At 43.5% G+C, this 13,764-nt stretch overlaps 1 protein-coding gene across 8 annotated transcripts in view; it reads left to right on the plus strand.

Moving 5' to 3' along the window:
* znf512b (zinc finger protein 512B) overlaps window positions 1–13,764 on the plus strand; it is a 135,323-nt gene that overhangs the window by 5,429 nt on the left and 116,130 nt on the right. For all 8 annotated transcript variants that reach the window (XM_034172614.1, XM_034172615.1, XM_034172619.1 and 5 more), the window contains exon 2: window positions 9,019–9,150. In XM_034172614.1, coding sequence (XP_034028505.1) covers window positions 9,021–9,150 — 130 coding nt within the window. In that variant the 5' untranslated portion in view covers window positions 9,019–9,020. The remainder of the gene's footprint in view (window positions 1–9,018; window positions 9,151–13,764) is intronic.

A 13,764-nucleotide genomic window follows, 5' to 3' on the forward strand; every position in this document is an offset into this window, starting at 1 on the left:
AACACGCCGTGTAAGGGTCCCCTTTTTATAACTTTGCAATGTGATATCTATGTGTACGCATTTAGCTTTATCTGTGTTACGCAGATGATGGTAAGGACAGACATTTACCCAACCTTCGTTACTAACATATATCCTTCTTTGTTTTTATTTACACTCGGATTTCTGGAACCAGTCCGCAATTCAAACTCAAGAACCAAGATCATAGGCCGTTTTCAGTGCCATTACGTCAGTCCGCGCTCCTCAGCATTTACTCAGCGTCTGAAGTTTTGGGAGAAGTTGGGGAATATGGGGAGGTTGGCCTTTCAGGGGTAGTGGGGGAAGGATCAGGAATTCTGGCTTTCAGACAGTCGTGCAGTTCTCTGATGGATCTTTCCAGCTCCTTGTGCTGCTTGGCCAGGTTGTACAGGGCCCCCAGAGAATTCTTGCCCACATTCAGGATGGTGGTGGCCAGCCCTAGCTGTTCCCTTTCCATATGCTCCATCATGCTGGCTAGCATGTCCATACTAGACTGAAGACCACACAGTTGAGTATGGAGGCCCTCCTGAGCACAAGAGATGTTGGCATTGTCACGGTGTATCCTTAACAGGTATGCAGCTGTCTGACTCAGTTGTGGCATGATTTCCTCAAATAGCCCATGGGGAATGTGATTTGTGAGGGGCAGGAGCTGCTCCAAGGTTTTTGGAACAGACTCTTGTGGAAGACGAAGCTCTCGAACCAAGATTGCCATGTCCAGTGGGGTGACCATGACCAGATTAAGGTTGTGCAGTCCAGGGGACAGGAAGTACAAGGGGGAAGGCATTTTGTGTGTGGGGGGAGTATTGTTGATGTCGCACAGGCAAGTGGTTGGGACACTCTGGGCATTTAGCAGCCTGTACAAAGCTCCCCTCTGTCCTGGTGGGTGAGTTCGACTAAGGTCCACCCCTGCTGATCCTCCTCCAGAGGTACTGGGCTGATCGGAATATCTCTCCTGCCTTGGGGGTGGAAAGCTGGGGACAGGTCCTAGCAGTGAATTGGGTCTAGGATGCACTCGGGCAGTTGCTGCATATGGCCGACCTTGGCTGCCTCCCCTGGAGGGTATCGTTGCCACTGGCACATGTGACTGTCTCCATGGCATCTGCGGAAGGGGTGTGTTCCTGAGTCCAAAGGGTCCTTCAGGTGATGGTGGAGTCCTCGGGCCGACTCTTGCTGCAGGCAGATTCTGTGAAGCCGTCATCGCCAGGTGCTGGAACGATGAAGATCCTTCTGTTGCCAACTGGTTTAGCTGCTGGATGGATGGCGGCTGTGGCGACCAATCATGGCTCGACCATCCCTCCTGTATATCCTCTTCTCCAAACAGTTCTGAGAGTCCAATCAGACTTGATAGAGGCAGATCAGGCATAGGTCCCTGATCAGGGGAGTCTGGTCTCTCAGCCATACTCCTGTGTCCTAGTAATATACATATACGTTCATTATTACAGCTCCATGTCATTCTTTCAGATATTGTCTATCCTATCCCTCATTTTTGTGGGTGCATGTGTGTGAATGTAAATGTGCGTGCATGTCTTCTTCCTCGTCTACAATATCACCAAGCACGGTCCATCCCAGTCCTCCTTATCTGGGGTATACGCCACAATATTAGGGAGCTGGGGGCTGTCGGGGAGGATAATTGGTATTTCATCCATTTCCATATATTCTGGTTCTCTGTCTGTTTCGTTTGTGCTTTCTTCCAGGGCTCGGATGGCTAACAGTGGGAGCTGTCCTACTGTGGATGAAATCAATTTATTGACCAGAAATTTTATCAAGGGAATACCACAACATATTACCAGCAAGACCGCCACCCCTGTTAGTGCCAAGACTACACCTATCTGGTATAACCAGTCTTTCCATGATATCCACCCTCTCCTTAGAGCCCCAAACAGTGAAAACAATGGGCCAATATTCATTCCATTCCCTACAATGTATCCAGAATCGTCAGTTTCATTTCTCCATCCTATGGAGTTACTTAACAGTTCCTGTTGCATCTCTTCAAGTGTGATTAAGAGCTCTGTCAAATTTCCGTCTTCCCCTGTACGCATGGGAATAGCTGTGCAACATTCGGTGGCTTTGATCATAATACAAACTCCTTGTTCATCAGCCATCATCATCTCGATAGCTAATCTATTTTGCATTGTCATTAGCGAGGTGGCGTGCAGTTGTTCGGTTAAGGCTCCTACAGCTGCCAATGTCCAATTCAAATATCTTTGTTGATTATACCACAAGTAATTAATCCACTGCACCTCCTGGAACCTAGAACGGATTTTGGAGTAACCCCGAACAGCGCCAATGCCCATCCCCATTTATCCGCGTCTTCATCTGCTTTAACTCTGCTACTGTCTATGGCTTCTAACTGTCGGGGTATCCCTTCTGGTATCCCGTTTCTTACTGTGACGTTGTAGTCTGTTTTAAGTGTCATTATTCCTCTTTTCTTACGAAGTTTCTGTGGCATGGGTTGTATTGAATTTGGCATTTCAATTACTGTTATAGCTCCTGTGAGCATCACAGGAGCACAAAGGCCTTTCCAATTAGGGGACAGCGATGACAGGAGTTTCCTTCTTTGTCCGCATATCCAAAAGATGTCAGCTAAGGGTACCGTTCCCTTAGCTAAATTTGGAGTAGATACCCATGAAGCATGGGTGAGATTCAGTCCAATTACAGACCCCCCTGTGGCCGGTACTATTTGTTCACACTGTATGCCTGCTGCTGGCAGGGTGTGACAGACAGTAATGTTCCGTGCTGTTTTGGCCGGTTTGTATTCTTGCTGCTTTTGCATACACTGTATGTGGTGTTTTGGCTGGGTCGTCCCTACCTGCCAATCGCTTATGTATTGTGCTACTAAGCCTTTAGCTATACAGAATGGGTGTATCATCGCTTTCTCTATTTTAATCATAGGTGGAACGGTTCCTTCTGTACTTAGAGGCACTGGACAAAGTTTACTGTCGGCAGCATATTTTTCATCACCTACTGCCATTTTCATAACACATTGTGTATAGCATTCTGCTTGGTCTGAGTTATGTTGGGGGCTCCTATAACAGTTGTTGATATCAGGTAGGGGTTTAGCCTGAGGTATCACACCTTTCCGGTGACAGGCTATGCAAGGCTTTTCACTGATCTGCCTAGCCGAAAATTTCAACCATTGGTAAAATAAATTGGTCTTCAACCCTTGTGTGCGGGCTAGGTCTGTACTGGGATCCCATCTCCCTAAGTGACTGCTTGTTCTAGGCTTCTAATTGTCCTCTTTTTCCTTGGTTTGATTTTTACCCATTTTGTGGCTTCATGTACTGTAACAGTTACGTCTTGCTTGGTTTCCCTGCATCCTCCTTTATCACAAATTACCTCTATGTTGAGTGTTCCCTCCTCTTCACATTTGATGCTAATGGCTTCGCCTAATATGTAATCCCCCAGCTTTCCCTGTATTCCTATGTTCTTGTAGGCTTTTGATTTAATGTATACCAAATTATATGTTTTTCCTGTGTTTAGAATGCCTTGTTTAGCTGCTATTGCGGCCATGGCCATGGCACAGTCCGTTGTATGTTTTGGATGTCTATTTTCTCCCATACTGACCACCAGTAGTATTGTCAATCCCTTGAATAATTCCTTAATCATTGCTCTGATGACTGTTGAGATGTGCTACTAGATGTGCTACTGAGTGAGCCGTCACTAGATGAGCTGTCACTAGGGATGTGTGGTGTATCTGTGCTTTGTCTGGGTTGTACTTCCTGTGGTTCTTCTGTCGGTAAATCTACTAAGTTGCTGTCCGAGTCTGATGTCTCCTGTGGCCTGTCTATCTGTCGGTCTGTATTGTCTGTCTGTTGGCCTGCGTCTCCAGTTGTTTCTGAGTCTGCATCTGAGTCTGTCGCTGCTCTATCTGGCAGGGATCCACTACTCTCTGAAGCTGTGCGTCGTCTTTGTTCAATCAGTCTCTGTGAGCGCCTTGGCCGGTGTTCGCCTGGCTGCAGGGAGGCGTGGCCTTCCCTCGGTGCTTCTTCTGGCTGCAGGGAGGCGTGGCCGTCCCTCGGTGCTGCTGTAGGGTCTCTGGCTTCTCTTGCTTCCCCCCTTGGCCCGGCGGCTCTGCCAAGACGAGCTTGCCGAGGCCGCAGGGGCGCTGGGCCACCAACCCTACAGCAGTGGTTTAAATGAAACCAAGTGTCCTTACCGTCTACTTTGACTGCTGTACGTGAGGCAAGAATAACTTTAAAAGGACCTTCTCGGCGGGGCCTGTCCCACTTCTTTTTGAACACTTTGACGTAAACCAGATCACCAGGCTGGATGCTCTGATTTTCGAGTGGAATCTCTGCTTCTCTGTCTTCTGTAGCACCTTTGACCTGCAAAAAGATAGTTTTGTGTATTTGGGTTAACTGTCTCAGATAATTATGCCATTCGTCTTGTAGCTGCTCCAGCGATGGTCCTTCGTAGGGTCCTCTCAGGTATGGAATAGGCATCGGCCGACCTGTAAGAGCTTCAAATGGTGTCAAATGGGTTAGTCGGTTAGTTTGTGAGCGCATTGACAATAAAGCAAGCGGCAACGCATCCAGCCAGGTTAGTTTGCCATTGCTGTCTGCTATGATTTTTGCTAGTTTGTTCTTTAAAATGCCATTAGCCCGTTCCACCGCCCCATTTGATTGAGGGTGATAAACACACCCAAACATCTGTTTGATACCCAGCTCGAAGATAGAAGACGTCTGTCCAAAGCAGAACCGGAACCACACGATTTCCTCCGCCACCAGACCCCGGGAATACTGGAGCCGCCAAGTCCCGAACTCCCAGGTGGCCACTGCCTCCGCGTGTCGGACCTGGTACTGCTGGCGAGGAACAAAAAACAATTAAATGTGGGTGCGTTTGCACCCAGCAATCCACACGGCAGGAAAACTACCTCCACCTCTCGTTGGAAAAAGAGTCTGCTATACTATGCACAAAAGTCACAAAAGGTTACTGTCGAAAAATCACACAGTCAGCTGAGAACGTTACCTTCCAGGTAGAGCGATATCTCGGCAAAGAGGTGGAGACGTCGTCCTGCTGATGTACCCCTGCTGATCAGGTGATTGGTAACAGCTGTTGCAGGTGATGCGTGACAGCTGTCACCCTGGCTGCTCCTGTGAGGCGGCTGCGCCCTCTGGTGCCTGGAGCCCGCACTCCAGACAGGGCGCCCTCTGGTGGTGGGCCAGCAGTACCTCCTCTTCTGGCGGCCCACACAACATCATTGGTTGTCTGGATCAGAGATTTCAGTTAAATATATCATATAGCAAAGGAACACACTGATATTTGAGAAGTGAAATGGTTTCTAGTATTTACAGAAAGTGTTCAATAATTATTTAAACAAAATTAGGCAGGTTCATAAATTTGGGCATTCTTGTCATTTTATTGGTTTGAATACATTTAGCACTAATTATTGGAACACAAAATTGGTTTGAGTTTTGCCTGCTTTTACTTCTTGGCTTTGTGGGGTTTTTTTTTGTTTTTTTTTTTCAGTTAATTTTCGTTTTGTTTATGCTCTTGCTGGGGTTTTTCTGTTTGGGTCTGTCTGTCACTTTCTCTCCTGTCTGTCTCTGCTGGCTCTTGGTGGTGGGTGTGGCCACACCCTTCTTCTGGGGCGTTCCACGCACACCTGCTTTCAATCTGCACCTGATTTTGTCACTGTTGCTCTTTTTGGACTGCCTTTCTGTGTACCGACTCCAGCCTGTTAAATGCTTTAACTCCACTGAGCTGTGTGTCTGCATCTTGCATTTGTGTCCAGCCCGTCTTGCCTGTCAAACCTGATAGACCTCCTTGGTGAATTCAGTCATGAGAAAAGGTATTTAAGGTGGCCATTTGCAAATGTTTCCCCCCTTTGTATCTCTTCTAATGAGTGGCAACATGGGAGCCTATAAACAACTCTTAAATGACCTGAAAACAAAGCTTGTTCAGCATCATGGTTTAGGGGAAGGATGCAAAAAGCTATCTCAGAGATTTCAGCATTTTCCACTGTGAGGAACATGGTGAGGAAATGGAAGACCACAGGCACAGTAGTATTTAAGCCCCGAAGTGGCAGTCCAAGAAAAATCTCAGATAAACTGAAGCGACGGATGTTGAGAACAGTCATATTCAACCCACAGACCTGCTCCAAAGACCTACAACATGATCTTTCTGCAAATAGTGTCTCTGTGCATCGTTCAACTATACAGCACACTTTGCACAAAGAGATGCTGTATGATGCTGTAATGCAGAGGAAGCCTTTTCTGCATACACGCCACAAAAAGAGTCGCTTGAGGTATGCTAAAGCACATTTAGACAAGCCAGCTTCATTTTGGAATAAGGTGCTGTGGACTGATGAAACTAAAATTGAGTTATTTGGACATAACCAGGGGCAGTATGCATGGCAGAAAAAGAACACAGCATTCCAAGAAAAACACTTGCAACCTACAGTAAAATTTTGAGGTGGTTCCATCATACTGTGAGGCTGTGTGGCCAGTGCAAGTAATGGGAATCTTGTTAAAGTTGAGGGTCACATGGATTCCAGTCAGTATCAGCAGATTCTTGAGAACAATGTTCGTGACAAAATTGAAGTTGCGCCGGGGCTGGATCTTTCAACAAGAGAACGACCCTAAACACTGCTCAAAATCTACTAAGGCATTCATGCAGAGGAACAAGTACAATGTTCTGGAATGGCCGTCTCAGTCCCCAGACCTGAATATTATTGAAAATCAGTGGTGTAATTTTAAATGGGCTGTCCATGCTCAGAAACCAACAAACCTGAGATGTTTTGTAAAGAAGAATGGTCCAAAATACCTTCATCCAGAATCCAGACTCTCATTGGAAGCTATAGGAAGCATTTAGAGGCTGTTATTTCTGCAAAAGGAGGATCTACTAAATATTGATGTATTTTTCTGTTGGGGTGCCCAAATTTATGCACCTGCCTAATTTTGTTTAAAGAATTATTGCACACTTTCTGTAAATCCTATAAACTTCATTTCACTTCTCAAATATCACTGTCTGTTATATGATATATTTAACTGAAATTGCTGATCCAAGCAACCAATGATTTATTAAGGAAAATCATGGAAATCATCAGGGGTGCCCAAACTTTTACATACCACTGTAACTACAACTTGTTGTAGCTTCCTTAAGAATTAATTTCAAGTCCCAGAGACATCTCTGTTAGTGTCCCAAATCATGCGTTCATAATGAGAATTGTTGAGAATTTGAATGGAAAAGGCTCATATATACTGTTTGATCAGAATGTAATAGGTGGATCTGATCAGAAATTATTTTATTATTTTTTTCAATGCTCGCTTGTGCTATATTTAACATTAATTCAAACCACCCCATAATTACAGAAATGGCATAGAATTATAAATGTAATTTTACTTCCATCACCTGCTCTGCTTTATGTGTTCATACCTGTTTGCTGTTGTGTCTCATAACCAAATCTTTCCAGCAACAGCTGGGTGCTTCTAAGGTCACTAGAGAGACAGCCACTTCAAAAACATGCTTCTGTTTTGGCAATGCTGCCCTCTGTTAGTACAGAACTAGTTGCTCAAAGAATTAAGTGTTTTCTTTACCATAATTAATATGGTAATAAATTTATGTCATGGTCATACAATGGAACTTGGTGGCATAATTTCATGTAGTTTAAAACCACTTCACAAAATTTTCTTTCTTTTCCCATATGTTTTTTTAATTGAAAAAACAAACACGGGTCTGCCATTATCAAAATACTCTGGAACCTGCTTTTCAACACGGGGTTTTAACTATTGAGTCCCTAAGGGCCACTGACAAAGTTGTTTTCTTTTAGGAAGGCTACTTGAAAACACAGCAGGAGTCTTTTTTTCTGTCTTATTTTTTTCGTACATGAGGGGGGAAAAGTAGGCCTAATAATGTATTAATAAACTGGTAATATTCTGGGGCCTTTTACCATTTTCTTGTGCTTGTACTTTTGAGCTCCCTCACATTCGCACAGCAGTTAGTACCTTTTCTTTCTGGTCACTTCGCATCATAATGAGGCAGAGATGTGGTGTGTTTGTATGAGATGTGTTTCAGATCCCTGTGTCTTTATCATATTTCTCTGTTTTCATCCAAAGCCATGATAAATTCACATTCTTTTAGCAACAGCTGAAGAGAAACTGTCAGTACGCTGTCGCTGTGATTAACAAATGATCTTCACTCAATGCACAGTGAATAGCGTGGCGTGTAAACCGATAGGGAGAGGCCTCCACCACCTGACCCTTTCTGTGCTGTTGATATTCATTAGGGGAGTGACATGAGACGTGGTAAGAGAAAGCATGTTGGATCATAATCAGTCACAATTAGCATAATTAGCAATTGTCAAACTTCATCTATTACACTGTCTCATGCTTTTGGGGAATGAGGACTAAAACCCAAAGCGTGTCGCTGGTATGTACTGTCGTCTTCATATGAACAGGTAATTTGCATCCTCACAGTCAAAAGATGAAAGTATGACCTCATAAAAAGATGCCTTCCTGGTTTTCATAACGTGCTATAAGCCAGGCCTTGTAACACAGTGAGCTTTGCACCCTTCCCTCACTCTTTTGGACTCATCTTTTGTCTAATGGGCAGAACATGGAGTTTGTGTGTTAGTGAGAATATTGATTTTGAAATGAAACATGGAAGGTCACACCCTCATTACTACTGCAGATGATGTGTGTGCCTCATCTCAGACAATCTTCAGTCCATAAGTGTTGATGGCTCAGATGAGGAATCTTTATTGGAGAAGCACCATCACGCTCTGTTGATGCAGTGGACAACGCTAATAATGTTTTGACAACCAGTGGTAGAGGATTAATGATCATCCCATTGTTGCCTATAGCTATCCTTCCCACTGTAGCCAAGTGCTTGCTCACAGGGGGTCGTTTTGACCGTTGGGGTTTTACATAATTATTGTATGGCCTTGCCTTACAATATAAAGCGCTTTGGGGCAACTGTTTGTTGTGATTTGGCGCTATATAAAAAAAATTGATTGATTGATTGATTGATCTGTGAGTTTGCATCCTTTCTCTTCTTTCACAGGCATGGAGAACCCAAGTGGCCCCAGGGTTGGGAAGCTGTCCTCATCAGTGCTTCCAAGGGGCCGGACTTCCAAGTACGGACATCCACAGGAGCCTGTCAGAACCACAACAGGCCCTGAAAACAACAGACATAGTGAGTGATATGCAGACCGTCATACTGTTTATACACTGAGTTTTTCTTGGATTAAAATGAAACTAAGGTGGTGGCGCAGTCTTAGTTTTGCAGATTACTTAACCCTTTCACGTTCAGCTCAACTGTTGGATAGAGCATATTGATAGCCACTACATTCTTTTGAAAAATATGAACACATTAAAGGATTAAGGAAGATTAAACACTTGAGAAATTGTCACACAGCATTTTATTTCAAATTTTAAATTGCACTAGTGCAATTAAAATTTTTTTTAAAATTTAAAAAATTATTTTTTTGCAATTTAAAATTTAATCTTTTGAATAGTATTCAAAAGATTAAACACCAGTTAATTCAAATAAATGGTAGTTCAGAATGGAGTTGTTATATACTTATATATTCATTCATTTTCTACCACCTATCTGGGTACATACACACACACACACACACACACACACACACACACACACACACACACACACACACACACATATATATATATATATATATATATATATATATATATATATATATATATATATATATATATATATATATATATATATATATATATATATATATATATATATAAAATGTGTGTGTGTGTGTGCCTGCCTGCTGCTTTTGTGATTGTGTTACCTTTTATGTTGAATCAGTGATTTCCCAGCTCCAGTGTAATTGTACACCTCTTTACCACAGAAATGCCTGGAAACTACAACATTCTTTCCTCAGACTGTCTTAGAATGAGAAAGCTAAACAACCAAGTAGTGCCAAGTACTGACATGAGTGAAAACCCCTCGCCATCTGGATGGAGATGGAAGAATTTGGAGGGAGAGATCCAGACTGAGGAATTATGTTTCAGTCCAGTCATCGGCAGATCATCGTGGATTTGTTAATAGAGACAGGCAATGTTGGAAAACCAGGGCTGTTCTAATGTGACCCAGTTGTTTTGGTTGCTACAAAATAGTCTGGCAGTCCGTCCACACACTCTTGCAACTCTAGAATAAGGCGCTCTGCTTTGTTTTCTCTCCATGTTAATATTCAGCCCTCTAGGGTGAATGCATACCTGTGTGAGTGTCTCGTGTCTGTGTGTGTTCTCGCTTGCTGTGGACAGTTATGCAGAACCCATTTTGGAAGCCAGTGTTGTCCTTTGTATGAAATAAAAAAACAAAGTTGATAGGACCAATATTTTTGAGAAATGAGCAATTTTAGCTGACCAGTAAGCAATGGACACGCTGCTGCAATGCACCATGGGATTTCTGGGTTTTGGGGTTTTAAATGTTATTGTGGTTCATGTTAAACAGTGTTGTTCATGTTATTGATTTATTGTGTTTTTGTGGTTCAATTGGTTTAGTTACCATGAGTGAAAAGAGTATTGCTTTTGATGTCTTCTGCCACCATCTCTGTTTATGTGTGTAAAAATTAAAAGCATGGTCTAGTGGTTAAGGCATTGGGCTTGAGACCAGAAGACCCTCGGTTCAAATCCCAGCCTGACTGGAAAATCACTAAGGGCCCTTGGGCAAGGTCTTTCATCCCTTATTGCTCCCGGTGTGTAGTGGGCATCTTGTATGGCAGCACCCTCACATCGGGGTGAATGTGAGGCAGTATTTGTAAAGCGCTTTGAGCGTCTGCTGCAGATGGAAAAGCGCTATATAATTGCATTCCATTTACCTGCTTGCAGCAGAAGGCAGAAAACACCAAAAGTTCAGTGTGTATACGACTGGGGACAGCTGACATTTGCCATTTGGTATGCTTATATATTTTGGGTCAAGGATGAACGGTGCCACTAATATTTCTGGAGAGACTAAAGTAGGGCTGAAACGAGTAGTCGAGTAACTCGAATAATTTGACTACAAAAAAATGTTTGAGGCAAATTCTGTGCCTCGGAGCTTTGTTTAAGGTTGTAGTACATATGCCAGGCCTGTGTGTGGCGCTGCAATGCCCCCCCCCCCAAAAAAAAAAAAACAGAAGAAGAATAGAGCATAACAGCTAATCAAATTAGCAATGATAGCTACAGCTTTCCAGCATGACACACAGAGTAAAATAAAGCCTTTTAAGAGAAAGAGGGTCCGCGCTGATCATCCGAAATAGCCTTACTGCACATTTAAAGCAAAGCAGTGTGTTTGTCTGTTTTTGAACAACACACGGTCTACTCGACGTGGGGAGGCTGCTGTCTCTCTCTGCTCGAGTCACAACTCCGTCTCCGGCTACACTTACAAACAGCAGAAGTCCAGTCTTTCTTCTGTTTCGCTCTTTAATTTTTCTTTTTTGGGCAACACACAACACTTCACAAACACATACACACACACACATCTTCAACCACTTAGGGCCCGGTCCCACTGGCGTTTAGGAGGATTTGCATATGGATTGCGCACAAAATTGGCTCATATTCGCTTAACATCCGCAGTATGTGTGAAACATGCTTGTATGAGTCGGCCCACACCCGCACACATCCGCAATTATCCGTAGAGGCACGTTTTTCCGTTATCAGGATTTTTGAGCTGCATAAAATTTTGGCTGCGGATGACATCCGCCTTACATACTCCATACATACTCAATACATACACAATACATACTCATATATGTGCTGTATATTCGCCGTCATCTGCTGATATCCGCAACTGACGGGGATTTGCAGCTTGGCAGCGGACTGGGACAGTGTGTAAAATGGATATTTTGCGTGCCCATCATGTCCACATCATGGATTAAAATAAGTTGTAGCGACTGCATAGAGATTGGCCACGAATAAAGTGTTTTTATTACATCTGCTTTGCATCTGATTTGCGGCGGATGCAAATCAGATGCGCTGTGTTCACAGCTGGAGGCCGTTCTTTGTTCTACCGGCTGCCATGCACTCTGCGCTGGATGCTGTTTATATAAAATAATTATTTGTGGCGGAACAATCATTTTATTCTGCAAATTGGCTGTTGAAAATGGCTCTAATCACCTCCTGAATCACAGAGGAAGCTGCAGGAAGCATTTTGAGCCGTCTAAAAAGGTAATTATTTGACTTGTTTACGTTGTCACGGCTTGATAAAACAGTTGAGTGTTTTTTCATTCTTGCCTGCAGCTGTTACAGTATTTATTCGTATGTTTATAACAGATTTAACTTCTTGTTATAATCGTTCAGACGAGCTGCCTTCTGATGCAATCTGCTGACGTCACCACTCGCCCTGTTCACTGCTTGTTTAGTCCAATCAACTTGTCCATGTCCAGCTAATGCTCCAGAGCCTGTATTGTTGGTGTGAATAGTGATGCCAACAGCCCGAGTGCGCTTCTTTTATGACCACAATGCAGATGCCGTGCACGCGCAACACGTGCGCAATGCATTCATAATACACCCGTAATACTGCCGTGATAATCGCAATGCGTCGGATCCGTTTCCTCATGACATGCATTATACAACCGTGATTGTTCATCATTTATTCGCTATACATTATTAATATATCTATAATTCATACTAGGACATTTGGCATTTTTGGCCATTTTTGTTGCAGACGACAACGAATGTCCGTAATTTGTGTACTCATTTCATGCGCAATTAACCCTCTCCCAGTGGGACCGGGCCCTTAGTCCAGTTAAGGGTCGCAGGGGGCTGGAGTCTTTCTGAGCAGTCATAGAGTGTGAGGCGGGGTACACCCAGGACAGGACGCCAGTCTGTCGCAGGGCCACAAACAGACAAACAAACATAGTCACACCACACGCACACCTATGGACAATTTAAAGATCCCAATCCACCTAACCCGCATGTCTTTGGATGTGAGAGGAAACCGGATACCCGGAGGAAACCCACGCAAACACGGGGAGAACATGCAAACTCCACACAGAAAGGCCACAGGCAGGAATTAAACCCATGACCTTCTTGCTGTGAGGCAACAGTGCTAACCACTAAGCCACCGTGCTGCCCACTTCACAAACACGGTAACTTAAATAAAATAATTTTAAAAAAAACATTTCACCAGAATGTCAACACTTTGTTGCAGCGATATTGTGCCATTGCTTAGGGAGGGCCTTGGACTATTGATGTTTAAAAAAGTACTTTTTATCCAATTATTCGATTAATCACAGAATAATCGATAGACTACTCAATTGCTAAAATAATCGATAGCTGCAGCCATAAACTAAAGCTATTATCTGACATTGCTAATTACATTCTAGACTAACATATTCCAGCAGCGGGGTGGTAAATCATCTTTATATTAAAAGCGTGAGTGCATGCGCGATTTTATTTACTAAGTTCAATGGAAATACATAATATTACATAATTAACAGGAAATAAAAGGATTGAGCTCCTCTTCAAAAAATTGTTGAGGTCTAATGCTGCGTTTACACATAATGACGACAAGTCGTGAATGCCACGAAGTATATATTCTTGGCCAATGATCACGAATGTGATGATTTGGGGCAGAGGTGTCAGGAGTCCTCAGGAACTGTTGCAACTTGTTACCATGCATTACGATTGATGCCACGTATCGCAGGTGAATTATCACAAACCATTATGCATGGTCTGTAATATCGTCCTGCGCTGTTGCGCGCAACATTGCGTAACAGCGCATCATTACAGTGTCATGATTCTGTCAGGAAAGTTGTGAATCAGGTGAATTGCCTCCACCACCCCC

This window comes from Thalassophryne amazonica, chromosome 6 (genome assembly GCF_902500255.1).
Source record: "Thalassophryne amazonica chromosome 6, fThaAma1.1, whole genome shotgun sequence".
NCBI classification, from domain to species: Eukaryota; Metazoa; Chordata; class Actinopteri; order Batrachoidiformes; family Batrachoididae; genus Thalassophryne; species Thalassophryne amazonica.